Here is a 24,081-nt window from a genome sequence, read left to right as displayed (position 1 = left end):
GATATGACATGTGAAAGAATGGTCGACTTGAGCTGGCCCCATTTCAAATTTCATGTCACTGTACAAATGACCGTTTCAAGATGAAACGTAGCCTTTGTAAGCAGTCACATGAAGATTCGTCTTCGGTGTGCCTCGAGCACGTACATACTTCAGAGTTCCTTCCCACATGTACACAAAATGAATCAAACTAAACAACCTCCCCGTTATCTAAGATCTCAACACCCCGTGTCTCCCCTTCGTTCGCAACTCACTACCTCCATTCTCCTCGACTACTCCTCTCACAGATTCGAACTAACGAATATTATTTCCCTTTTTCACTCCAAAGGCGGAAAATCTGATTGAGTTAGCCAGTTTGACGTCACAGCTTTTTTTTTGGAACATGAGCGCCGCGCCCATATACTAATTAGTCCAACGGAAATGATCCATGACATCAGGGGCTCTCGATAATCACTGGGGAAACGGCTTTTAAGTCGTATACGCTACTCTAGAAATAGACTTAAAAAAGTCTTAGAGCAGCAGAAAAGAAGATCGAAAACGAAGGCGCAGACAAGGGCAATGCACTCGAAAGTGAATTTGAAAGCTTTCAGTTGCGCAGGTAGCTTGAGTTGCGTTCTGCCATCATGATAGCATGAAACGAGGACTTGGAGGAATTTTCAAAAATACTCACCTTCGCCCAAGTCTACCGTAAAAAGAGGTCAAAAGGATGGATTTATGGATCTGGTCAGTGGTGGGATAACGAGTGTTTGAAGAGAATAAATGACGGTCGGGAAAGATGTGTTCGCGAAGTCTGAAAAGACTCTATTTATATTCGTTGCTTCACCAAAATCATCGACACGTCTGCTTTGTGTTCGGTTAGTGTCCAAGTACGTTTTGAGTCTGTTTAGACCTGGTTTCTTCCTCCGTTTAGTGTCCGACTAAAAAGTCGTTTCCGCAGTGAACGTTACAGGTTACTGAGCGGCATCAGAATAGCACATTAACAAGCGAATTTGTAGTCTAAGAACGATCTGGTACAAGAGAGCAGCATCACAGAGCCAAAGCAATGTCCGATTTCGTGAATGTTCCTTTTGATCTGCATCAACCCAACAGTTCGGAGTCCATCAACAGAAGACCCAAAGCGCTGACGCCAGAGACCTCAAAGTAATTGACAGGAAGTCCGTTCCTCCTTCATCCAGGAAGTCAAGTAACCGGAATGCGTAGGTGTGAAGGCCAGGCCAGGTGTGCAGAACAGGTAGGGAATAGCAGAGAGCTCCATCGGGGTATCGGGGTCGGGATCAAGGCGGGCGTAAGCGGGAAGCATAGTGAGTGAGGTATCCAACGGGAAGACCGACTTCCGAACAAGTTTATCTAGAGCTATTTCCGGATAATCTAGCTCGCGTAAGTTAGTACAAAATATTGGATGAGTACACGTCCAGCTCTAAGATGTGTGACCAAAGGGATATCACCTTCCATGGGTCTGCAAAGAGTGCAAGTAAAGTCGGATATGTCTGAATCTCCCTGGTTACAGAGTTTACGTAACAAATCGGGTATGTTATCAGTGCTGCTGTCGTCGTAAATGCTAAAGCTTGGCGCTAGGCTGTCGCAATGTGGGTATATGCGTCGTTCAGACACCATGCACGCTACAGGAGAGCATACCTAAAGAGATCTTTTCTGTAACTTGCGTCCTGTGCGTCATTTGTCTTCGGAGTGAGGGTGCGTGATACTGACGAAGAATTTTGGGCTTCATGGAGCAGATACCGATTTCCTTGCGCAAGTTCCGGAGTCATAGACGAAGCAGCCACGGAAGATCTCGAAGACATGTAAGATGCGTCAGAACCGTAGGCATCAGATGAAACGAGTGTGTCGTCAGATCGCAAGTTGATATCGGTTTTGTCAGAACAGGTAGGTGATGGAGATAAGAGCTCTCTCTTCACTGAAACAGCTCGTGGCTCCAACGAAAGCTCGTACGAGTCGTTTGATATCGGCTGTCCCAACTTCTTCGCTCTTGATTTGCGAGCGCCGAACCACTGGTTGACGCGCAAGGGACTTACATTCCGCGAGACGGCCCATGCATGTCGCGAAGCAATTGTTGGAACGCGGGGATCAGATTTCCAGATGACTAAAAGCTCTCTTCGGGCGGCCAGAGTTATACATGGATCAGGGGCTTTCGGAGATGGAGATTTGTCTTTCTGAGGTTTGATGGCGTAATATGCCTTGCTTTTGGGCTTGGAAATAGAGGGCTTATTGACGACTGGAGCGGGGTATGAGACAGAAGAGTTTAGACTCGGGATCGTGGCCTCCTGAGTTTCAAGTTTAACGATGCGATGGGTTTTGGGTTTTGGATGGTAAGTCGAATCGAGAGGGCCAGCTAGAAAATTTTCTCTAGACTGAGTTTCTTTCGTCTTTATTGGAGGCATAGTCACCAGAATGAATGAAGAACGCAATAGGAGAATCTTGAAAACTCAAATTCGTATAAGACCGAGTTCCAGCCGGCCCTAAACCAAACCATATATCATCGATATGGCACCTATCATTTTTCTCCAACTCATTATGGACTCGCACTATTGTCCCCCTGCGATTCAACCGTTTTGCTTGCAGGAGTCTACCGCTAGTCCAAGAATATTGAGCGGCTCAGCTGGAGTGCGCCCTCGTACGTGGTACGGTCCCAAGACATTAGGGAAGCTTTCCTTACCAGAGCTGCTACAAAACATACGCAGTTTTACATTTAGTTTGTATTCGAATTTCCATCTATGTATATTAGCACATCGGTTTCGTGTGACTGCGCACCTATTTGAAGTTTTTTCAGGCTTCTCTCGGTAGTTCGCTTTGCAAGTACCTGTGTCATGCATTGTTCCGAGTACCAGAGAACCGAGATGCTATTGCGCCGAAGGACTTCGGACGAACCTAATACTAATACTAATCAGTACCATCAACGTTGCAGGGTGTAGCGCTGTACGTAGTTCGACGTCAGCGTTCAAATCCAGGGCCGAGGAGACTGGGTTCATCTAAGTACATATAGTAACTTGTAGCACATGCAAGTAACGTTAAAGGATCCAAGAATAAGTCCACGATTCTACGTCTAAAAAGCAATTTGTCCCATTATTGTACTGCAATGTAAGCTGATATAGATGACGAAACCAAAAGATTCCTGCCTACGGAAGTTCACCAGGCTGGCTTCTGAGCAACCGCAGTATGTGTCTTATGACATATGAAAATGGCCATGCAAGACGCTGCCAAAATCCAGATCCTGGCTCGTGCAACGAAGAGTGAGACTGAAACGCAACTACGAGCCATGCAGTAAGCACAGTAAACACGACGGAAGTCACCGCGTAATGGTATATGGTTTCCGTGGAATCACTGGTAATTTCCTTGACATTCATACCAAATACTCCCTGAAAGAAGGTCATTGAATCTATCATCGAGAGGCTGAAATTAGGCGTACCGCAACGAAGCTGGCAGGGAGGAAAATCATTGTCAGGTAGGAAATCTATCAAGGCATTTAGCATCGTCAAGCTAATCGATATACTAACCTGCCTGTTTCATAGCGGCCGAATCACGGACCGTTGCTATCGTCAAATCTTGCATCCGTCGACTATCAACGAAGTTCACGGTCGCTCTAGCCTGGACATCGAAATCAACAGTGCTCGAATCTAGCGTAGCAAACATACGAACAAGCTCAGTGATATTTTTCAATTGGAAACCTAGCCTGTCAATTTCCGAAAGGAGGTTATCGCATTCCTTGCGCATCAGTTTATTCGTGTCCCTTCTTGCCTGGTCAGTGAATTTAGAGGACTCCAGAACGGGACTTGGCGTGTTCCTGACGAAGGTCACAGATTTACGGAAATCCTCGAGAAGTGAAGCATAATGGAGGAGCTGAGCCTGGATAGTGTGCAACTCAGTCGTGAGGTTGTTATCATTTGTCGATAGTCCATTTGTTTCCTGAATAATGACATAGTCAAATGCCCGAACGACACAAACGACAAAGAAGCCTACCAGCCAGTTCGTGTGGGTGTACAGATGGTCCAGAGATTCGTCCCAGGCATAAAGCGCATACCAAAGGATAGCCAAGAAGAAGAATGTTGGATCCTTAGACTGTTCGAATATCTTCTGCCAATACACGCTCTCTCCCACTTTGTGGACTAGATTTTTCAGTCGCTCTGCGGTTGTCCTATTCCACTGAGCACTTGGGTGGTAAGATATAATAGTACTACCACTGGGGTCGGATGATCTTATCATGTGTAGAGCGAGCAGGTCTTGAAGAAGGTACTTTTCTGCTAGCGACTCGGAGTGGACTGAAACAAACATGAAGATATAACACAAAAATAGGGGAAAAGACTCAACCGGAGCGAAGACGGAGCGACTCCTGCGTGTCTGTAGCTTTTTCACCGCCTAGACAACCATTAAGTTATGTTTTGTGCAAGAACTTAGCAGACGCACAGGAAACGCGCTCATTTTGCGAGGGCGCCGCGGGCTTGTCCCATGGTGCCGTGCGTAGAAAAAGTAGCGTTACCGTAATGTCTACGGCATTTTAAAAGTGCCATCGGGTTGACCACGGAGAGCACTTACGATCTTCTTTTTTCTTGGCAACTTCTTCTTGGTATCGAGAAGGGATCCAGTTTAACGATGACGAGAAAAAGCACGGTTCGATGTTATACCTAATCCATGTTCAACCCAGAACACATGTCTGAAAAAATTGAATCCCTAGCACCTCGTTCCCAGCATCTGAAGTACGGGATGTTTCATGTTGTCCACGAGCAACACCCGGAGACGAAGACCTGTTGGCTGTAGGGAAGACAGGTTGAACTTGGTCCTCAACAAACTACAACCATTCCTCACCTCTATCTGCAACTGATCCCAAAGCTGACTTAAGGCGCTTTCATCAACCTCGATAGGTGGATCGGTGTCGCTGGTCGACTTGAAGTCTCCAGATTCAAGTACATCGACATAATAGATTCTACATTTTTCTCGAGGCTCCCTGGAACAATTTTCAACCAGCTTAGACCGTGCAACTCGATCGGCGGCCCAGTTCCCGAACAGGTTTTGAGGATATCCCCTCCATTTCCATCGTTCCACCGACTGTCTTGGTGAGGGAACAAGTTCCGTTTCTAAAGCAATGTCCGACTCGAGGTCCATCCATGGCCAAGGTCCAGATGGGGCAGCATGTCGATATCTGGCAAGATGCCGTCAACTCTAAACTCTAGGCTTACGAATATGGAGTGCATGCTCACATTGGTGCGGGTATTGTGGGAGGCTTACTGCTGTGTGTTCCATGACCTATGTTGCCCCAATGCAGGGTGTTCAGTGGGAGACAAGGGCAAGGAGACTGTCGGCTAGACATGGGTGAAGTTGAAGAAAAGAAGAATCTCAGTCCATCCAGATTTCAAAAGGTATGTACTTACTATATAATAGTTACAAAGATGTTGATGCGGTGCCATAATAAGCCTACTTCGCGAGCGAACCCTGCGCGAAGCATTATCTGATATCTTAGGACGGCCCATCCTTTCTTGATTAGTTTGTGTTCACACCGACAAAAGGGCTCCGGGTGGGTATCAGTTACGCGACAATATTAATGTGAGTATGCACCAGTACGATTTTTATGTATCGCTGGTACAGAACATGATCACTTATCCTTCCGTCGATGAACCCAAGACAGAGGGTTGAATTAGCAACACTCCAATATCCACTGGCACACAGTGACAAAACACTCTTCACGGTACATAGTAGTGCTCCCAGCTCGGGCTCCCGGAGTCTGAGAGCCATATCTCCCAAAGTGCTAGTGCATATGCATTCTCCCGGTGTCAAAGCCACAACTCTCAGGCTGCTGGAAACTGCGGATCGTGACATGGGGGTATCATACTATCATCATAGCGTCCGAGTTGTTATTAGAACGACTTGTCACGACGGCCACCCAACGAAGTACTTCCTAGTCTCCCGTGAGCAGAGTCAGCAGACCAGAATCAACGAAAAGGTGCAACGTTCGAAAGTTCTGTCTGTTCTGTCCCGTCTGCTCTATCCCGTACTCTCTCTCAGGCTCTGTCCCCAACGTCCGACAAACCATGTTCACGCTGCCGGTCGTCTCACCTGCAGGTATCCCTGACCTAAAGCTAGAGGTCAACCCACGTTTGTCTTGTTGGCAAGTCAACAACAGGTCTCAGGGACACATCATTCGTGAGGTTGTGTCGCCTGGTGACGCCCAAAGTTGGCCCAAATCCTGAAATCTAAATCCCGAGATTTTGGAGGAATTCCAGGGCGTTCCGGACAGCCAAATTAGGGTCGGACGGTACGGACAGAACGGTTTAACGGGACAGAAGGTCATTTCCTCCGGTATATGCCAACTTTCTCGTTGCTCCGAATCCGAGTTGATGCTCGTCATTCCTTTCCTTACTCATTAATTATTCACTCATTATGCGCGAGATCATAAATGTCGGATCTCATGGATAAGTCTCGAAGACAGCCGATCTGCGATGTCGCTAAACCTCGTTGACAGGCAATGGTTCCAAAGTTCTGCTAACCCTTAGGCCCATCAATGAACTTAATACTACAGCCGCTCAATCCCCATGATATATATACATTCGGCTCCAGAGTCGTTTTGTGCGCTTGACTCCGTGGGATTCGACCTTGGGAAGATCAAGGGAAGCACCCGCGCAGTATAGTCGATTATATTCTTAATTGCAATCACTGCCGGTTTCTTGCCAGTTGAGCTAGCTTGACAAGCAAATATTCAGCAGCATGCCTATTCCCGCTCTACCCACGACATTTCACACTATGTTTCAGCACCAAGTACGTATCTAACATATATAAGCACGAGATCCCGCCGGGATGGCGTCCACCACGTCATGCTGTGTTGTTGCATTGTCTATGGCGACCTCTGTTTCATTTCACGGCGTTGTTGGACCACAAACTTCAATGACACAATTGGTTTCCTCTTCCCACCAATTCTCGAAGACCCTGAAAGCTGTCTTGATCGTGCATTCCTTTCCCCTCTCAGCGTCTATATCGATGGATTTTCAACGACAAAATTCTAGACAAATTGCCGGGTGATTTTCGTAAGTATCACAACTGATATCAATCACACATTTTACTGACGAAACTATGTAGGATCTTATTTTAGTTCAGACAGCCTGAAAGAAGCTCAGCAGACTCAATTGAGCACACCAGAACACACTCGACTACCTTGAATGTCGACCGATCCTGGAGTATGTAACCTCTCGGCAGAAATTGGATTGGTGAGAAACGCGCGCGTGCGCGTCGTCGCGCTGCATTGTCGCTTCCTCAAAGTCAATACATCCGAAAGCCACTGCATCCCCCGCATTCCATTCAAACCATTCGTTATGGACAGTGCGAGAAGACACTGTCTATTTGCAGACGATGCTAATATAGTATTTCCTGAGTGGTTACTGCCCACACTGTATTGTTGTAGAGCCGACCGAAGGGGAATCCTTGTTTGAAATAACTACACCATCTTAACTTAACTTGGGCAGTATTCCGCAAATGGAATGCTTTGCGAAAACGCAGGGTGTTACAGGGGACGAGCTAGTGTCAATGGTTGACGCCTTTCGCACCTCCGAGTTCAAGTTAACAACAGCATTAAGTTGATCTATTTGTACAATTGTAGTTAGCTCGCGTACCCCAATAGAAAAAAAGAGACTCGCCAACGATTGAGCTCGCACTTCATACGCCTGACGAAGGTTCAGTAAGGAATGAAAAACAATCACATACGGCCTTGTCTGCAGTGGGGAGCTGCTCCCATTATGCCCTGAATGTGGGCGCTGAGCCTCGTGCGGAGAGCGAGTTGTCTGAGAGCAATGCGTAGGATCCAGAGCAGCGGGCGAGGTGGTCATCTTGTGGTTCGATGTCAGTTTAAATTTTCATCATTGCACCCCCCGCGATCCATGCGTGAATAGCGACAAGTAGACATCGCTCGAGATCAACAAGAGACCTTCCAAGTGGTCCTGTTGAGAAGGCTCATCACATCCAACTCTTTCAAACTCCGAAGTGATGTTGTGGGACGCGTTGATGGTAGAACTGGGTCACGGTGAAAGGCGCACAGATCTTCAACGTTGTCTCATCCGGATAATGCTGGTCCGCTTCTGTTGCACAGAGACTTTATCAAGTTCTGTCATCGATCAAGCTGCCCCACTGGTATAAAAATCGATGTACAGCTTTAGAACTTGACAACTGTAATCGAATCTCTGGCATGCGTGAATCATCCGCGATAAATTGGTTGTATTACGTCTCCGCGCAGAACATGCTACTGCCGCGTGTTTACAACCCTTCGAAGAAAACGTCGATGTCACCCGAGGAAAACGATGGGCAAGGACAGGAACAGTCGGGGATTGGCTTGCCTCGTACCGTGACCTCGGCGAAACTGCACGCTACTGGAGGATTGGTCTCTTTCGTCGGGATTCCTCATGTGTCCACCCACGTAGGGAACCTCATTCTTGGCGATTCTACAACAAGTGGGACTTATTTAGGACGATAGCTTTGATATGCTGACAATGTGCTTTTGCAGGCTCACAGCGATCATTTATTGTCATTAAGAATATAGGCGAGGGCTCTTTTGGATCAGTCTTCCTTTGTGACTGGCATGGAAAATTACCGCATGAAGTGCCACCACCCTCTGCAATTCATATCAATGGCGTTGCGAGGCCGGAATGGGCAGGTATGCGTTTGGTGGCCGTAAAGAAACTCAAGCGAAGGTTGGAACATGGTTGGGACGAGTGCCGGTATCTCAAGGAGCTCAAGGTTCAGTGAATCATTTGGCACCACCAGGCGTCCTGTTAAATTGACCACAGGCACTACGTGCATTGACCCCCCATCCATGCGTCGTTCCTCTCTATGATGTCTTTCTCTCAAGTGAAACTTCGGAGCTGTACTTCGTTTTTGAAGCTATGGAAGGAGACTTATACCGATTCATGAGAGCCCGCAAGGGGCGGCCATTGACCACTGGTCTTCTGTCTTGCATCTTTCAACAGATAGCAGCTGGACTACACCACATTCACTCTTCGGGTTATTTCCATCGTGACATGAAACCTGAGAATATTCTCGTCGCTACCTCAGGACTCTTACAGTCGCAACCAGATGGAGGTGAACAAGAAGATGTTGCAGTTATCTGTAAGATTGCAGATTTTGATTCTGCAAGGGAGATATCAAGCGCTCCACCTTACACAGAGTATGTATCAGCTCGGTGGTATCGCGCCCCTGAGGTGCTGCTCAAACAGAGAGACTATTCTACGCCGGTGGACATGTGGGCCCTCGGGGCGATCATGGCCGAGCTGGTGAACTTGAGGCCCATATTTCCTGGTACTGGAGAAGTCGATCAGATACACCGAATCATCAAAGTACTTGGCGACCCTGCAGATTATGGCGTGGGCGAACACGGAAGATCTTACGGAGGTGGTCCATGGTCCCTTGGCTTGGAATTGGCAAGACGTCTCGCCTTCAAATTTCCCCAGGTTGGTTATGCGTCCGAGTTTGCGGAGTATTTGACTCTTGTGATGTCCCAGACTGAACCGAGAAACATATATGCGATATTCGACAAGAAAATACCTCGTCGACTTGTCGACTGCATCTCCGATCTCCTCAAGTTTGACCCCAGCTTGCGCCTTACTAGTCAACAGTGCCTTGCGCACGAGTTTCTCAGGGAATGTCTGCCGGAAAATCTTCCTTGCATGATTCCTGGACAAAAAAAATCACTCTCGACAGCTGTCAACAGCACATGATTCGCACATGATCAACGCAACGTTGGAGCCCACTGTTGGTGAGTCGTTCGTGTCACATGCGATTCACATTAATACTCATCCCTTCATATATAAACCTTCAGGCGTGAAATAGGCTTTGTAGTACACTGGAACCGTGCTATTTGACAGTTGCCTAAATTTGTGTGTTATCAATGTGCAGACGGCGTTCAAAACATCCCTTTCTGATGTCATGTACTGTTTCTGTAGTGATGTACATGATGCGACTTTAGAGCTGGACTTCTGCCCCTTGGTCAGTGAGTTTAATTCTAAAGTGGATGCCCCTCGTTCTCCGGCATGTGTAGCCAGCTTCAAGTTTGCCTTTCCATCGAAAACGGGTAGTTGCATTGCGCCTTCCATATTTGCGCGCTGCCAGCTCCAATTGACTTGTCCGCGCCAAGTTCGTGCACCGTAAGAACTTGACCATTTCCGCACGGAGCTGCCTTGTATTCGGCTACACCCGGGCCTGCTTTTGTGGCTAAGCTAGCTTCTCTTAGATGCCCTTGCCGCACCTGAGTCGTGTTCCCTCTCCGAAGTTCGTACTACGATGTCTGTACTGTTTCGTGCCTGCCAGTGGACCTCAGGCTAGTATCCTCCGTGCCCCTTCGCGTTGTTCGTAATCTCATCCTCACCATCAGTGGATCGTCGAACAGGGACCAAAGGTAAACAACTACCAGGACTTGTGGATGACGTGTCTATCTGCTAATGTATATAGATGACACTGTCGAAATTTCAGCAGACCTTCGAATGAACGAATATCTATAGAAGAGACGCTGAAGCCTGACAGCATAGTTAGCCGCGCCGGAGTTGGAAAACAAAACACAATCACATGCTCAATTAACTGCTAATATTAATAAGCTGCATCATGAGTTGAATTGAAATGCAACATGGCCAGTCTCGAGAACAAGTACATCAAAATATCCAGTCCTGCTCCGCATGTGTTGTTGTTAGAGTTGAACAGGTACTATAATCTCTCCTGAATTTCTCACGTTTTAACAAAACTGTCTGTTCCCCACAGACAGCCAGTCAATGCATTCAGTACAGAGCAAGTCGTTCCACAGTTTCCGCAACCACTAGTGCTCACGCTACACGATTGTGCAGGTTTTTGAAGGAGTACGAATGTACATTCGACGCACTTTCGAGGCATCCGGATGATATCCGCGCAGTCGTCCTTTCATCCGCATTTCCTAATGTATTCAGTGCAGGGATCGACTGTAAGAGCTGTATTCCGCCGAAGTAGACGAATGGCTGATCTTCAGCAGTCCAGGGACTTATGAATCTCGGTGCCAGCGACGCCATGGATCCTGCACGGCGCGCATTTCTTATCAGTGACGACATACTCTTCATCCAACACGCTGTAGCAGCACCTGAGCGGTGCCCAATTCCCGTCATAGCAGCAGTGCATGGGATCGTGATTGGTCTGGGGATAGACATCATCTCCGCGTGCGACGTCCGATATGCAGCATCGGACGCGAAGTTCTCCATCAAGGCTCGTTAGTCGCATGGCTGCTCAGTCGTTTGTCTGATGAAGGCTACTGTGTATAGGAAGTCGATATGGGGCTGGCAGCTGACGCCGGGACGCTAGCTTATTTGCAAAAGATTACCGGGAATCATTCATTAGCTCGCGAGCTCGCGTATACTGCACGGACGTTCTCGAGTGACGAAGCGGAGAAACTTGGCCTTGTTTCTAGGGTTGTCCAAGGAGGGAGGGACGCAGTCGTGGCTGCAGCATTGCAATTGGCCAAAGATATCGCTTCGAAGAGCCCTGTTGCAGTGACTGGAACAAAGCGCCTCCTTCTGCACGCCAGGGATCACAGGTATGAGTGTCTGTTCACGCTCTTGGACTAATTCATTGTTTTGTGATAGCGTTGCTGAGAATTTGCAGTACACGGCAACTTGGAATTCAGCTGCGCTTCAGGCTACGGTCGGTTCATCGACTATTCGTTTCTTACGCTTCAATTAATAGAACATACTATGCTAGGACTTACAGCAGTCAGTCAAAGCGGGGATGGCCAAATCAAAGGAGTCCCCGAAGTTCTTGTCATTGAGGCCCAAGCTCTAGTTATTCGAGTGCGTCATGTTTCATTCTCTGACCCTTTCCTGATCTCTTCCGCTAATGAAAATTCACAATTTACATGCATCCATTTTCGTAACATGATAGTAAATACAATGAGATTCCAAGATACTACACGTGCATTAGGCTCAAATTGCACCATGCTCAATTTCATTTTCTCTAGCTCACATCCTGTGGCCGAGGTTGACGTGGACAGCTTTCACTGATGTGTAGCTGAGAACATATAAGTCAGTGCTAATATACAATGGATGCAACACTCACTTAGAAAGGGCATACTCGCCAAGCTCACGACCAATACCGCTCTGCTTGAAACCACCGAATGGTACGTTAGAGTGCAATGAGTTAACGCAGTTGATCCATGCGGTTCCAGCCTTGAGTCTGTGCGCGGTGTTGATAGCACGGTTCAGATTCTGGGTGAAAACAGCAGCAGCAAGACCGTAGACTGTGTCATTTGCCTGCTTGATCACATCTTCCTCATCCTTGAACTTGATGACAACACCAACAGGACCGAAAATCTCCTCTTGGACGATCTTCATCGATGGGTGGGTATTGGTGAAGATGGTGGGCTTGATGAAGTAACCCTCACTTCCATGACGCTCACCACCAATCTCAACTTTGGCACCAGCCGACTTTCCGGACTCAATGTAAGACATGATACGCTGGAACACGCATTAGACGGATAAATGGTTGCGGGAGCATTCCACGACGTACGTTGAATTGAACCTCCGAGACCTGAGGACCCTGGAAAGTATCAGGGGCAAATGGGTCGCCGACCTTGAGCGACCGAGTTTTCTCCGTGAAACGCTTGAGGAATTCGTCATGGATGCCTTCTTGCACGTAGATACGCGAACCTGCGCAACACGTCTGACCGTGGTTCCAGCTGGTGAAATATAAGTATAGTTTGTATGACAGCACGCTATACTCACAAGATACCGAATGCAGCCCAGTTGACAGCTTGTTCGATGTCTGCATCGTCAAAAATGATGTTTGGGCTCTTTCCACCGAGCTCGAGGGTGACGTTCTTGAGGTTGCTCTTTGCAGCAGCCTCCATGATCTTGCGACCAACAAGGGTTGAGCCAGTGAAGGCGACCTTCTCTATCTTCATATGCGAAGAGATGGCATTACCGACAGTGTTTCCGTAACCACAGAGGACATTGACTACTCCCGGTGGGAAGCCAGCCTCATTAATAAGGTGGCACATTCGGATAGGCAGTCAGGGGTGTGAATTCTGAGGGTTTTAGAACGATCGTGTTACCGCATGCGAAGAGCAGGACCAAGTTTCCAGGCCATCATGAGCACTGCAAAGCGAATAGTGAGTGCATGACACTTCAAGTGGCTGATGTGTACGCACATGGGAAATTCCACGGGATGATTTGACCCTATCACACGAGTATAAGAGAAGGATATGGGAGCTGAGATACATGTACTTACAACGACACCAATGGGCTCAGTGGCGAGTGTAGGTGAGCTTGTCCTCGGTAGTCTACCCAAGTGTCAGCGAATGAGCGAAGGTTGATTGTTGAAAGCTTCAGACCTCTTGTACTTGACCAGTAACCTTATCAGCCCAACCAGCATAGTAGCGAATACAATCGATGGCACCAGCGACATCAGCATTTCTTGCCCAGTTGAAAGTCTTGCCTGGCTGATCATATAATTGGTCAATGCTTCAGACGCCTACTGATTGGCTGGATACTGACCATTGTCCAATGCCTCTAGAAGCGGCAAGCTCATCAGCATTCTTCTCCATGAGGGCAACAAGTTTCGACATCAAAATGCTACGCTTAGCACCGGGCGCATGAAGACCCCAGGTGGTGTCAAAGGCTTTATGGGCAGCGTCGACGGCAAGGTCGACATCCTTGGGGGTACCCTCGGACACGGATGTTATCACTTTTCCATTTGCTGTGCACAGAGTTCAGATAAGACGGTGAATATCAACGTCAACAGAACGTACTCGGGTTAATGACACTAAAATCGTAGAGGTCAGTAAGAAGGTGCGATTAGCGACAGGGGTAGATCATACTCAATGGTGGTATTGTCTGATCCATCCAGGAACTGGCCGTTAATGAAAAGACCTGTGCTGAAGGAAACTTTTGCTTTGAAAGTGGGCGTATTGAACTCGTGAGCGAACGTGGAGGGCATGGTGACAATAGATCGATATTTCTTACTCGCTTGGGTAAGTTGTATTGTATTTAAATAGGAGCGGAGTGCCATTATAACATTACATAAACAGGGTCCCAAGAGTCACCTGAACTTTGTTTCCTCGTGATACAAATCATAATGATAGATCATTGGATATATCCGCCCCGCACGGGTGCCATCGTCGATTCATCCCTCACGCCAACGTGTGCAATGGTACAGCATTTGTGAGGCCTTCAGCATCTCCCATTTATGTTTGTTTGCCTTCTCTTTCGCCTCGCCATATCTTAGCCGTTAAGCTGCAAAGGGTCTTTTCAGTCTCTTGATCTCCGGCAAAACTATGGATTTGGTATCAATATTTCTCCGTGTTTCTGGCAAGTGACTTCCAGGGCTGCCAACAATGTCAGCGTCTAAATATCAGATTAGGCACTCGCAGCCCGTGACGGCGCGAATGTTTTGCTGTCTTTTGCCTTTTTCAACTTCTCAATGGTCGACTGGTCATCTTGGATTGAGGGTGGGAGGGTGAGACGTGTCGTTTTAATTTCATCAAGTCTTGGCGCCCCGTTAAGTGATGTTGACTTTCCAGATCTACCTTAATGTTTCACCTTGGTTCGCTATTCCCTTTTGAGTCAAAGTTGACATACATCTTTGGCCTGGATCATATAATAGGCCAAATCGTCCTCCCATCGCCGGCCTCCGAGGGATGAGATTCTCAAGATTTCCGACACGGCCGCAGCCTTTGAACGAGAGCAATTACGGTAGCTAGATAACTGCACGCTCAATAACGTCATCTTAGGATAACTTCATAACCTAGCTCAACACGAGATTGCCGGCGATGGCCTCCACCACGTCATACTGTGTTGTTGCGCGTTCATGATGGCGACCTCTGCTTCATTTCACGGCGTTGTTGTACCACAAACTTCAATGACACAATTGATTTCCTCTTCCCACCAATTCTCGAAGACCCTGAAAGCTGTCTTGGTCGTGCATTCATTTAACCCCTCTCAACGTCTATGTCGATGGTTTTTCAACTGACAAAATTCTAGACAAATTGCCGGATGATTTTCGCAAGTATCACAACTGATATCAATCACACATTTCACTGACGAAACTATGTAGGATCTTATTTTAGTCCAGACAGTCTGAAAGAAGCTGAGCAGATTCAATTGAGCACACCAGAACACATTCGACTACCGCGCGCGTGCGCGTCGTCGCGCTGCATTGTCGCTTCCTCAAAGTCAATACATTCGAAAGCCACTGCATCCCCCGCATTCCATTCAAACCGTTCGTTATGGACAGTGAATCGAAGACAGTTCCTCTGCGACCCACACATGCAACTACATTTAATGGATGTTAACGTTAAGGTTTGATGCTAGCACAGACCGTACTCGACCTCCGGACTGATCCCTTCGCTCACGGTCTATTGCGCACAGCGTTGTCGAGAGTGAGAGCGCGAAAAGACACTGTTATTTGTACACCCTGCTAATATAATATTTCCTGAGTGGTTACTGCCAACACTGTATTGTCGTAGAGCCGACCGAAGAGGAATCCTTGTTCAATGTATAATTGCCATACAAACAAACGTGCCTGCAATGGATGTGTCATTCTCTACAGTACATGGTGGCACTCATCACGAGGTCTCCCCCGAAATGTTGACCTTCTGGTCTATTGTTTCTATGCCCAATATTCTATCAGCCTCTGGTGTTCCTGCAAGAGGAACATCCTTCCGTAAAGAGACAGCGACCGGCGAGACACCTTCGTTGTAAGCCAATGCAAAGACGACATCCATATCTGCGAGAGATATTGAACCGACAATAGCAAAATACATCAGAAGTGCAGATTTACCTTCCAATGAACGACCTGCAGTCTCTGGGAAGAAGAAATAAACTACTGGTATGATGAAAGCGTTCAACGCAGCGAATACTGCTCAAACATTAGCCTCACACACGGCACGATATTTCATGACCTACCGATGTAAGTGCCCCATGATATGTTGTTGAAAGATGGACCTGTGACCATCACGACTACGAAATTAAATATCCAATTCGAAGCTGTGTAGTAACAAGATGTCAGTATCCAATATGAATGAAAAAAGAGACTAGATACATGTGCTCAGTGCATTGGCAGGCGCGCGAATTTCCAACCCGACGATTTCGGCAGGCTGATGCAGCCACATGTGAGTTTCGTGTAAATTACAGCAAGCAAGCAGCTCACGTATAGCCATGTCATGCCCAACCAGCCGATGGCAAAGAACGAGTTAAACACAAAAAGTAGCACAGCGCTCACTACTTGTGCCCCAGTGCCTCTTACACTGCCGAGAACGGCAAGTAATATCATAGTAATGCACTGGCCTACAGCGCCAAAAAGCATGAGCTTTCGTCGCCCGATACGGTCTATGATGAAGATAGCGATGATGGAGGCAAAGAAATACTCTGTTCCATTGGCAGCCGCGATGAGGACGTGAGGTAACATCCGACAAACCAAGGCGTTGAAATAGGATCGTCTACAGTGCCACAGACATAAGGGACCAGCGAATTCAGAAAGGGAGGTAAAACTTGCAGCATAGCTACAATGTAAACCGCCCATCAGACCATGAATTTATGTTAAAGGTAGATACTCAACTATGTAATCAGGTTGATGCCCGTAATTTGTTGAAAGCACTGGTTTATCACTCCTAGAGAAGCTCTCCGGAAATGTTGGCTCCGGCCGCCTACGAAAAGTTTTCTCAAAGACGAGCGCTTGAGGTTCTGTGGACGCATGTTTGCCTCCGAGGCTGCTGGAGGTCCCAAAATCTTCGATAGCAACTGCTTCCCGGATAGCATGATAGGTACGTTGAACTTCAGCATCGTCTGGGGATTTGTTCTCGAGCGCCGATATAACTGCTATTGCCTCTGCGTTCCGGTTTTGCTTTACAAGCCTAATCACTGTTATCAGAAGCGTGCCAAATAAACGAATTGACATAAACACCATCTTGGTGATTCAGGAAGCTGAAGAATCCAGTCAGATAAGAGAGTGAGAGTAACTATATGGTTGACCCACGAAGCCGATTCCAAAGACCATGGCCAGAGCCAAAACTATCTGGAGCGCAATGGGGACTCTCCACTGAGCAGAAGATTCACTCGCCCAATAACTATGTGCTTGTGAGTTGGGTGGCAGGTAAGGAAAAAAGTTAACGTACAGGCCAAAATCTATCCACTTAATGCGTGCCGTCAATTATCCCGAGGTGTCAGATTGACGGGGTTTACTTACATACCTGGCAGAAACATGACTTTAGGATACTGGCATAGCGTGGCTACTCACGAGATCATGACACCAAAGGTGATGAGAGACCCTTCAATGAATATCAACGCGCCGCGTTTTGCTGCAGACGAGAGCTCTGCATGATAGCTAGGAACTGTAGAAGTCTGTCGAGCAATGCAAGGTTCAGATGAAGGAACAAACTAGAGACGGAGGGTACTGACATTCAAGCCATTTCCAATGCCGGTGATTATCCGAGCGACCACTAATTGAGCATAGCTGTAGCTGGTCGTTTGGAGAATAGCACCAATAATCATGATACATCCACCCAATGCAATTGTTCGGCGTCTTCCTAAACGATCTCCTACCCAAAGATTAGATAAAGCCCCCATGAGGCATCCAATTTCCTGTGTATGCAGACATGTTGAGAACAATTTGACAACTGTGGTTGTTGCTCACATATATAGCGACAACAAAGCTTTGCAGAGTAGCGTTGTTAGGGTGACTGCTATCCACTACAACCTGGGGGAAGACCTTCTCAAACTGAGATTGATTAACAACTTCACATCACTTTCGAAGGTTACGATTTAATGACAAGCATACCTGTCCAGCGGTCAGCAATGCAGACATAACTCCTTGGTCATAGCTGTATGCCGACAACACAGTTTGCTCAGCAGGTTGTCCAGAAAACAGGTAGTGTCTGTACAAACCCGAACAACGTAAATCCAGTGCCAGCAACGAATGCGATCGAAATGGTTAATTTACGCCCACGGAGGCGAAGGGCATGTGAAGCAACTTCGGCATCAAAACCAGTCTCTTCGTAGTGCTTCTTCTCTTCTCCTTCGAAGGTGTTTGAGACTGGCCCGGGAGGGCAGTCTGGCGTAGTCATAGTAATAGATACTAGGCGCCTCAAGGTTGAAAGTAGAAACAACGGGCATCACGATGAGATCAGTCCTAATTTATAGGTTTAATATGGGATACCACAGATAGAAGTGGAGTATAAGCTACCTTGTGACCGTCCAGTGATCTTGAGAACGTGACCACGGATAATGGATGAGGCTTATCGTCGAGGGAATCGAAGGCGGTGTTGGAGGGTCATCAGCACAATTCCTACTCGACATTCGCGAGTCGAGTGATGAGTGTCCTGTTAGTAGTTACCCTTCCGAAGTACTTCGGCTCCCAAACCTTGATAAGAACAAGTTGTACAACATATAAGAATCTATTACATAATGACAAGACCTCGGACTTACCCGAGTAGTAAGAACAGCGTCAAAAACCTCATGACCACAAACAGGACAACTTTCTGGCGCTCGCCAATGGCAACGACGATTCGTCTACACGAAAAGCGCTACCTAAACCTCAACCTACAGCTCGGGTTATTCATTACCCATCTCAAGAGGGGTGCAATTTTAAAACTTCTGACATCATCCTGGCAAAACTTCGAGCCCCCCCCCCACCCCCTGTCACAGCGTGATTGTCACGGTAATATGACCATATTAGGTAGCTTAGTCAGTTCATTTGGCACAATTACAAGGTGAGGTAAAGCACGCAACAAACCTGTAACCTAGACGTACAATCGTAGACTTGTGTGTGTGAATGATAGCAATGATAGTGTGAATCAAGAGAGCATTGAATACAAGTGAAAAGAGCAACAAAAGAGCATAGTAAATGATGTATGACTTGGAAAGTAAAGTACTAACACAATCAATCAATGGATCAATAGAAACGGAACGAAGGAGACTATGCAATTAAAGTGTGTGAAAACTGAAGTGGTTGGACAGAGGTACGAGGTCGTTTCGAGGGTAGGGATGCAGCCGATTCGAGAGCAGGATGTTTTCTGGTGCGGGAGCCAGACACTGGGACATTCTCCTTGTCACCCTCCTGTCCCACCTGCCAATGCTCTTTTGGAATTTGAGCAGCAGTCTGTTCAAGATCAGTCAGCCTCATACTCTCCCAGACCTCTGCTGGTAAAGGGGCGCCAGCCTCCCTATGACCAGGCACGGAGTACTCCTGGTGCTGACTGAGAACATGCTCTACCATGTTGTATCTCCAGACGGCATCAACGAAGGTGGGGATGATCTTGCAGGACGACTTTCCGGGTTCAGGAGGGAGTACCAGGGTGGCAAAGCGTGCATCTGATGGGCACATTCCTGCAAGGTGTGTTCTTCGATCCTTTGTCGGCAAATTTGTACTTGAAGACGAAGTGATAGATACACTTCAGTCTCCAAAGATGGTGGGCCGTTTGCGAAGACTTTGATCCTGATCGCGCACTCTGGAAGTCCTGATCGGCCACAAAATCCACAAGGAAGCACCTTCCCAACCTTACATAGACGTAGAATAAATTAATCTAAACAGACATCAAATGAAAACAAAAACATACCTGCTCCTTCAAGCTCTCAGGCACGTTGCTTAATGTATGCAGGATGTGTTGACTGATGTGAGAGCACATGTCAGTGACCTTGGACTCGCAGAGAGGGCATATAGTGATCCGCTCACCTTCGGACGCTGCAAGCAGATTGCATGCTTCAACGGAGATGACACCGGATGTTCCTAAGAAGTCTTCTCAACGAACGACAAATTAATATAAGAAAAGATGTACCATCAGGAAGCTGGTAAGGAAATGATTTGTCGTCCGAAGGGCTCACACAAGCAATGGACTTGAGAGGTACCTTTGCTTTGACAACCTTCGTCCACAAGAGCTCGCACGCGGCTAGAAGAGCAGCATGCAAAACTTGCCATGTACTCTGACCCCCTTTAATCTCCAAAAAATTGTCACTATTGACATCATCCCTGAAGTCGAATGAAAGTAGGTTCTGGATTTATGGGCTCGACAAGGAAGCCGGGGATGCTGACGATAACCACACGCTCTGTGGAATCTGATGTCCCCGGAATGACAGATCGAGCCTTCACATAGCCTCCAGTTCCAAAGGAAGAAGAGTGGGTCTTGTGAATCAGGGTGATGGATGAGAGGGAATGATGGTGAGAAGTTGCCCAGTAATTTTGGCAGTAGTATGTGAAGCCTTCATTATTGTAGTGTTGATCGAGGAGCGAGAGACATCATTGACAATCACTGCAGTCGAACAAAGTAAGGTGATGGAAACAGTATGAGCAGAATGAAGGATGGTAAGAAAAATATCGCCAACGAGGAACAGATTTTGATTGGTGATGCGCCCCGCACTCATGTTGATCCTCTTGTTCACTTTAGTGAAGCCGCAAACACATTCAAGTCGGTTGGAAGATTTTGATATGAAGTCCTTGTTGATGACGAGTCAGCAGATAGTTTGCTTATGGATCCAGCGACCTTTGTAGAGCAAGTAGTCATTGGCGCGGATACCAGCACCTTGAAGTGCAGATGGAACTGTCGGAAGAGGATGTGGTTGGGTGGGAGGTATGTCCGAGATGGACTGCGCAATCAGCTCCTCTTCGAACGTCAACATAAGTTCTTCATCATCCTCATCAGTGGCCATATGCACTCCCTGAATATCACCCGCTTCAGATATCACCGTCTCTATGACATGCGATGGCAAGGTGGCAGGCACCACAGGTGGGAGGTTTGGCACTCGACTGGAGTCATCGAGCTCCTCTTCTGCAATGCCAAAGTACTTATTCTTACCTAGAGGACATAGGATATTCGTTCCGGGATCACGGAACAGGTCGGCGAAGGAGTAATTGATGGGACCGATCTGTGAAGTAGTGAGAATAGATAGTGCGATCTCACGCCCTTGTCGCCAGGCTGATGGAAGATCACAGTGACCGGAGATAATATCCCCCCTCCACATCATCCGATTGATGTGGTCAACATCCTCGATCCGCTTGCCCAGGCTGAGGCGCCGATGACCAGGATCGAGTTCAGGGTGCCGATTGAATACGCCATCGATGTCCTTAGCAGTGCCTAGACGGTCAAGGGCCTGGGAGTATGAGCATCCGGAGTTGTGACCACCGATCATGCGGGACCGACCAAACATGAGTTCAAGCCGATTGTCTCCGCAATCGCCAAGGAAGAATGATTTGTACGGATCAAGAAGTTGCTGCTTTGTGATATTGAATATGACATTCTTGACACATGTTTGAGTGTCGTAGTAGAGTTGGAAAGGCATGAATAGACGGCGGTGAACACGGAAAATGGAGAATGCAAGGTGAGCATAGCAGCTAAGGGACTGAACTTGTTCTGTGAGGGAGAGCTTCGTATTGATGAAAGGGACAAGAATGGACTCAATCAAATTGCTGAGGAGAGTGATTGAAACTAAGTTTGCGCGTGTGTTGACATCAGTTGAAAATGAGTCGTTGAGGATGGAGTACTGAGACTTAGAGAACTCAACTATAGCCTGCATTAACTCAATGGCCCGGGGGACGTCTTGTGGATCATCAGGATGGAGGAGTTTCATAACGCTGGCTTCATTGTATGCGGGCAACCAGACAAGGTACCTTGAGAGCATCATGCTATTGATTACGCGACTGTTATTGAGTACAATTCTGGCAGCGGAACGGATGAGCGTGCAGAAGCCTACAGGTAGTATTAGACTGGACTAGGATTGTATCAGAGAATGAAGAACTTACGTTTGAAAATGTGCTTGAAGTCAAAATCAAGCATCACCTCGGCATCACCTGTCATGGTGTTCAGGCCAGGCATGTTGTTAAGTATACCATATAACGGTGACTCTGGCAACAACGGTTTCTTGAGAAAAAGTTTGTGCCCCGCTGCACGACGCGTAGCATCACCATTGGTCGCAAAGGACCACACCGGTCCAACAGATGCAGCGGCTCCGGTTACGTTCCACCGTTCAATTGCAAGAGTGAGTGTGATCTCCATATCTCCAGCATTCTCCGTCTTGCAAGTGGGCGCCGCTAAAACAGGATAAAGCTCGTCTTCTCCGAAGCACGCGACTCCAATAACCGTAAGCTCCTTCCCAAAGTGGACTTCGCCGTCTGTGAATTTTCTGTGCGATTGTGACGGCAGATTCGTACGTGCGAAGGACAGGGTCGATGAGGTGGGAATGCTTCCAGCAAAGGCCAGCAATCTTGTTATACTTGCTGAAGTGGACAGCCATTTCTTCCAGAGCTATTTCATCCACCATGAGACTCACACTGCGTAGGGTTGTGATGTCAGCACTGAGAGCTGAGAACTACTGAGTGAATATTTTCATCAAGCTATTCATTGCGAATAGGGCCAATAGTGGGAGTGAGTGTGGTAAAGGTGGACCTGGTGCGAAGAGTGCGAATGGAGGGAAGACCGAGGCTTTGATTGAGTGCAAAGAGAAGTTGTCGACCACCGAGACGAAAAACTAATGTCGCTATGTCTAAGTTACTGGCTCCATACCCTCGTGGACGGTATGCACCCTCGAGGGCATCTTCGAGCTTATTAACTATCTCCCGGACACTGGCGCCATTGCGCAATGCAACATTGATTATTTGCCGGAGCCGAGGGACGTCTTGCTCAGAGGTGGCCATGAGAAGATGATGGTAGTCGTCGAGTTGGGTCAGCATGCTCATGTGCTGACGCGATTCATTTAGTCCCTAGATATAGCTAGTTATCACACGTATTAAGTACATAAAAAAAACTCACCTGTAGCTTCAACTGCCTCGTTTGATCGGCATACCCTTTAGCGAGGTCTTGCATGTGTGCAAGGCCCAAAAAGCGGTGATTAGTGTGCGGTTTGGGGTCACGCGCAGCCTCCACAAGTTGAGAGACATGCTGGGAGATGTCGGCGCATTCATCACATGGCACACCCTCGGGTAGAGTCGATAACCTGCAGCGCTTTGACTGAACGCAAGGCTTGCTTGGATGTGTGATGTCGACGAGGAAAGGTAGTGAGTCCGGACCGTTGTGGTATCGTTCCCAAGGTAAAAGCATTGCGAATGGGCGAAGGTTGTCTGGCCAGACAACAGCAAGACCAGCGCAATCACGACCAGAAGGAGGAGCACTGAAAACAAACAATCAGTGCGTGTGATAAGGTGGAACCAAAAATAAATACCTTGTGTCGTGTGAGGTAACTGGGGAACGTGTTGCCGGTATATTAAACACGTTGGTGTCTTTCTCAGGCGGGCGCAGCTGTTTTTGAGCCACCTTCTGATGACACTTCTGACTTCCTCGATGATTGCTGAGGGATACGAACTGACCGGATATCCATAAGTCGATGCCAGAGTGTATGCCAGTTTGACACCACTCTGCGCAGTCTGGACACAAAAGATCCCACCACTTCGAGGGATTGATTCGGACTTGGATCTTGTCCTTGCGAAATAGCTGATAGAGCGCGTCGGGGGTATTTAATATAAGGAGTTCGTCGTCGTCGTATTCCGTTTCCGGTTCTGATTCAGGGTCGTCCGAGTCTGAACAAACGAAGTCATCAGGGGTTATTGCTAACTCATAAGCGTCTGGCAGATCTTCTGGTGCGACTACCGACTCTAGGAAGGCGTCCAAGGGGTACACAGGCCCAAATGAATCGGTAGAGTCGATAGAAATGGAACGACGTGAACGTCGTAAGTCTAAGTCCGTCTGACGTGAACTGGAACTCGTATCTGAGTCCCAGTCACTACAATCATCGGAAACGTCATAATCTGAGGACCCGAAGGTATGCATGTGCCATTGTAACGAGCCCATAGTAGAATTTATGCTAAAGAGTGTGAGTACGAGACGTTGACGAGACGCGTATAACGCGCATATATTGACATGACGCGCTTTGATCACGTGTTTGAAAAAGTTACATCCAACATTTGTGTTTTGGCGAGTGGCGCACTTGCACGCGCGTTTTTTATCAAGTTAACTACCTGGTTGTGTTCTATGGTAAGGAACCCCCCCCCCCTCCCAGTAGCAAACCAAAAAAACTATTCACCTGTGAGACCGCTAGATCAAAACTCAAATCGTATGTCTCGAAAGTTCAAGTGGCGGTATATTAAGATTTGAAAGCTTATGTAAAGCTAAGC

General features: G+C 47.5%; 9 protein-coding genes across 9 annotated transcripts; 2 read left to right on the top strand and 7 right to left on the bottom strand.

Moving 5' to 3' along the window:
- Window positions 1-1,132: 1,132 nt before the first annotated feature.
- On the bottom strand, window positions 1,133-2,393 carry DFJ58DRAFT_749525 (uncharacterized protein; the record flags this gene model as incomplete). Its single annotated transcript, XM_041387661.1, has 3 exons — window positions 1,133-1,365; window positions 1,443-1,573; window positions 1,633-2,393. 3 exons carry the CDS (start codon window positions 2,391-2,393, stop codon window positions 1,133-1,135), a joined length of 1,125 nt encoding a protein of 374 aa, XP_041237563.1.
- A 405-nt stretch (window positions 2,394-2,798) lies between these two features.
- DFJ58DRAFT_816170 (cora-like Mg2+ transporter protein-domain-containing protein) lies at window positions 2,799-5,452 on the bottom strand (the record flags this gene model as incomplete). The annotated part of the gene is made up of 12 exons (XM_041391740.1): window positions 2,799-3,368; window positions 3,419-3,463; window positions 3,511-3,597; window positions 3,649-3,915; window positions 3,970-4,268; window positions 4,318-4,365; window positions 4,414-4,494; window positions 4,543-4,631; window positions 4,685-4,758; window positions 4,813-5,146; window positions 5,205-5,306; window positions 5,376-5,452. 12 exons carry the CDS (start codon window positions 5,447-5,449, stop codon window positions 3,129-3,131), a joined length of 1,740 nt encoding a protein of 579 aa, XP_041237562.1. The 3' UTR covers window positions 2,799-3,128.
- Window positions 5,453-7,975: 2,523 nt separating this feature from the next.
- Window positions 7,976-10,047, top strand: DFJ58DRAFT_816159 (kinase-like domain-containing protein). The gene is made up of 5 exons (XM_041391739.1): window positions 7,976-8,435; window positions 8,489-8,721; window positions 8,772-9,431; window positions 9,483-9,698; window positions 9,800-10,047. Exons 1-4 carry the CDS (start codon window positions 8,267-8,269, stop codon window positions 9,696-9,698), a joined length of 1,278 nt encoding a protein of 425 aa, XP_041237561.1. The 5' UTR covers window positions 7,976-8,266; the 3' UTR covers window positions 9,800-10,047.
- A 553-nt stretch (window positions 10,048-10,600) lies between these two features.
- On the top strand, window positions 10,601-11,775 carry DFJ58DRAFT_668973 (Delta2-dienoyl-CoA-isomerase; the record flags this gene model as incomplete). The annotated part of the gene is made up of 7 exons (XM_041382749.1): window positions 10,601-10,674; window positions 10,732-10,765; window positions 10,825-10,927; window positions 10,976-11,206; window positions 11,263-11,530; window positions 11,580-11,637; window positions 11,695-11,775. The coding sequence occupies 7 exons, from the start codon at window positions 10,601-10,603 to the stop codon at window positions 11,773-11,775; spliced, it is 849 nt and encodes a 282-aa protein (XP_041237560.1).
- Window positions 11,776-11,951: 176 nt separating this feature from the next.
- Window positions 11,952-13,926, bottom strand: DFJ58DRAFT_846536 (Aldehyde/histidinol dehydrogenase; the record flags this gene model as incomplete). The annotated part of the gene is made up of 10 exons (XM_041393322.1): window positions 11,952-12,000; window positions 12,049-12,446; window positions 12,499-12,667; window positions 12,714-12,945; window positions 13,139-13,166; window positions 13,219-13,270; window positions 13,322-13,429; window positions 13,485-13,686; window positions 13,739-13,752; window positions 13,808-13,926. The coding sequence occupies 10 exons, from the start codon at window positions 13,924-13,926 to the stop codon at window positions 11,952-11,954; spliced, it is 1,371 nt and encodes a 456-aa protein (XP_041237559.1).
- Window positions 13,927-15,356: 1,430 nt separating this feature from the next.
- DFJ58DRAFT_816143 (general substrate transporter) lies at window positions 15,357-18,488 on the bottom strand. Its single transcript, XM_041391738.1, has 16 exons — window positions 18,411-18,488; window positions 18,169-18,345; window positions 17,871-18,114; window positions 17,764-17,806; window positions 17,620-17,703; window positions 17,385-17,567; window positions 17,224-17,327; window positions 16,963-17,053; window positions 16,891-16,910; window positions 16,679-16,840; window positions 16,546-16,647; window positions 16,138-16,489; window positions 16,030-16,084; window positions 15,894-15,974; window positions 15,769-15,846; window positions 15,357-15,714 (listed from the first exon to the last, which is right to left on the bottom strand). The coding sequence occupies exons 3-16, from the start codon at window positions 18,047-18,049 to the stop codon at window positions 15,554-15,556; spliced, it is 1,695 nt and encodes a 564-aa protein (XP_041237558.1). The 5' UTR covers window positions 18,050-18,114; window positions 18,169-18,345; window positions 18,411-18,488; the 3' UTR covers window positions 15,357-15,553.
- DFJ58DRAFT_846534 (uncharacterized protein) lies at window positions 18,271-19,609 on the bottom strand (the record flags this gene model as incomplete). Its single annotated transcript, XM_041393321.1, has 6 exons — window positions 18,271-18,379; window positions 18,411-18,494; window positions 18,718-18,724; window positions 18,948-19,332; window positions 19,353-19,481; window positions 19,541-19,609. The coding sequence occupies 6 exons, from the start codon at window positions 19,607-19,609 to the stop codon at window positions 18,271-18,273; spliced, it is 783 nt and encodes a 260-aa protein (XP_041237557.1).
- Window positions 19,610-20,429: 820 nt separating this feature from the next.
- Window positions 20,430-22,235, bottom strand: DFJ58DRAFT_734444 (uncharacterized protein; the record flags this gene model as incomplete). Its single annotated transcript, XM_041386486.1, has 3 exons — window positions 20,430-21,664; window positions 21,718-22,097; window positions 22,126-22,235. 3 exons carry the CDS (start codon window positions 22,233-22,235, stop codon window positions 20,430-20,432), a joined length of 1,725 nt encoding a protein of 574 aa, XP_041237556.1.
- DFJ58DRAFT_148198 (uncharacterized protein) lies at window positions 22,140-23,057 on the bottom strand. The gene is made up of 2 exons (XM_041378887.1): window positions 22,724-23,057; window positions 22,140-22,653 (listed from the first exon to the last, which is right to left on the bottom strand). Exons 1-2 carry the CDS (start codon window positions 23,009-23,011, stop codon window positions 22,309-22,311), a joined length of 633 nt encoding a protein of 210 aa, XP_041237555.1. The 5' UTR covers window positions 23,012-23,057; the 3' UTR covers window positions 22,140-22,308.
- Window positions 23,058-24,081: the final 1,024 nt, after the last annotated feature.

This window comes from Suillus subalutaceus, assembly GCF_016647625.1.
Source record: "Suillus subalutaceus strain FC151 chromosome Unknown DFJ58scaffold_176, whole genome shotgun sequence".
Classification (NCBI taxonomy): Eukaryota; Fungi; Basidiomycota; class Agaricomycetes; order Boletales; family Suillaceae; genus Suillus; species Suillus subalutaceus.
The sequence above is the reverse complement of the archived record's forward strand: the minus strand, read 5'-3'. Positions and strand labels throughout refer to the sequence as shown.

Bases quoted from the DNA above. Each gene is read 5' to 3' on its own strand.
- DFJ58DRAFT_816159 (XM_041391739.1), top strand. From the start codon at position 8,267: ATGTCACCCGAGGAAAACGATGGGCAAGGACAGGAACAGTCGGGGATT. The intron at 8,436-8,488 runs GTGGGACTTATT...GTGCTTTTGCAG, and splicing joins TCTTGGCGATTCTACAACAA to GCTCACAGCGATCATTTATT. The intron at 9,432-9,482 runs GTTGGTTATGCG...GTGATGTCCCAG, and splicing joins TCGCCTTCAAATTTCCCCAG to ACTGAACCGAGAAACATATA.
- DFJ58DRAFT_148198 (XM_041378887.1), bottom strand. From the start codon at position 23,011: ATGCTTTTACCTTGGGAACGATACCACAACGGTCCGGACTCACTACCT. The intron at 22,654-22,723 runs GTGAGTTTTTTT...GAATCGCGTCAG, and splicing joins CGAGGCAGTTGAAGCTACAG to CACATGAGCATGCTGACCCA.
- DFJ58DRAFT_816143 (XM_041391738.1), bottom strand. From the start codon at position 18,049: ATGACTACGCCAGACTGCCCTCCCGGGCCAGTCTCAAACACCTTCGAA. The intron at 17,807-17,870 runs GTTTGTACAGAC...GTCGGCATACAG, and splicing joins ACTGGATTTACGTTGTTCGG to CTATGACCAAGGAGTTATGT. The intron at 15,975-16,029 runs GTATCTAGTCTC...GTTACTACACAG, and splicing joins TGCCAATGCACTGAGCACAT to CTTCGAATTGGATATTTAAT.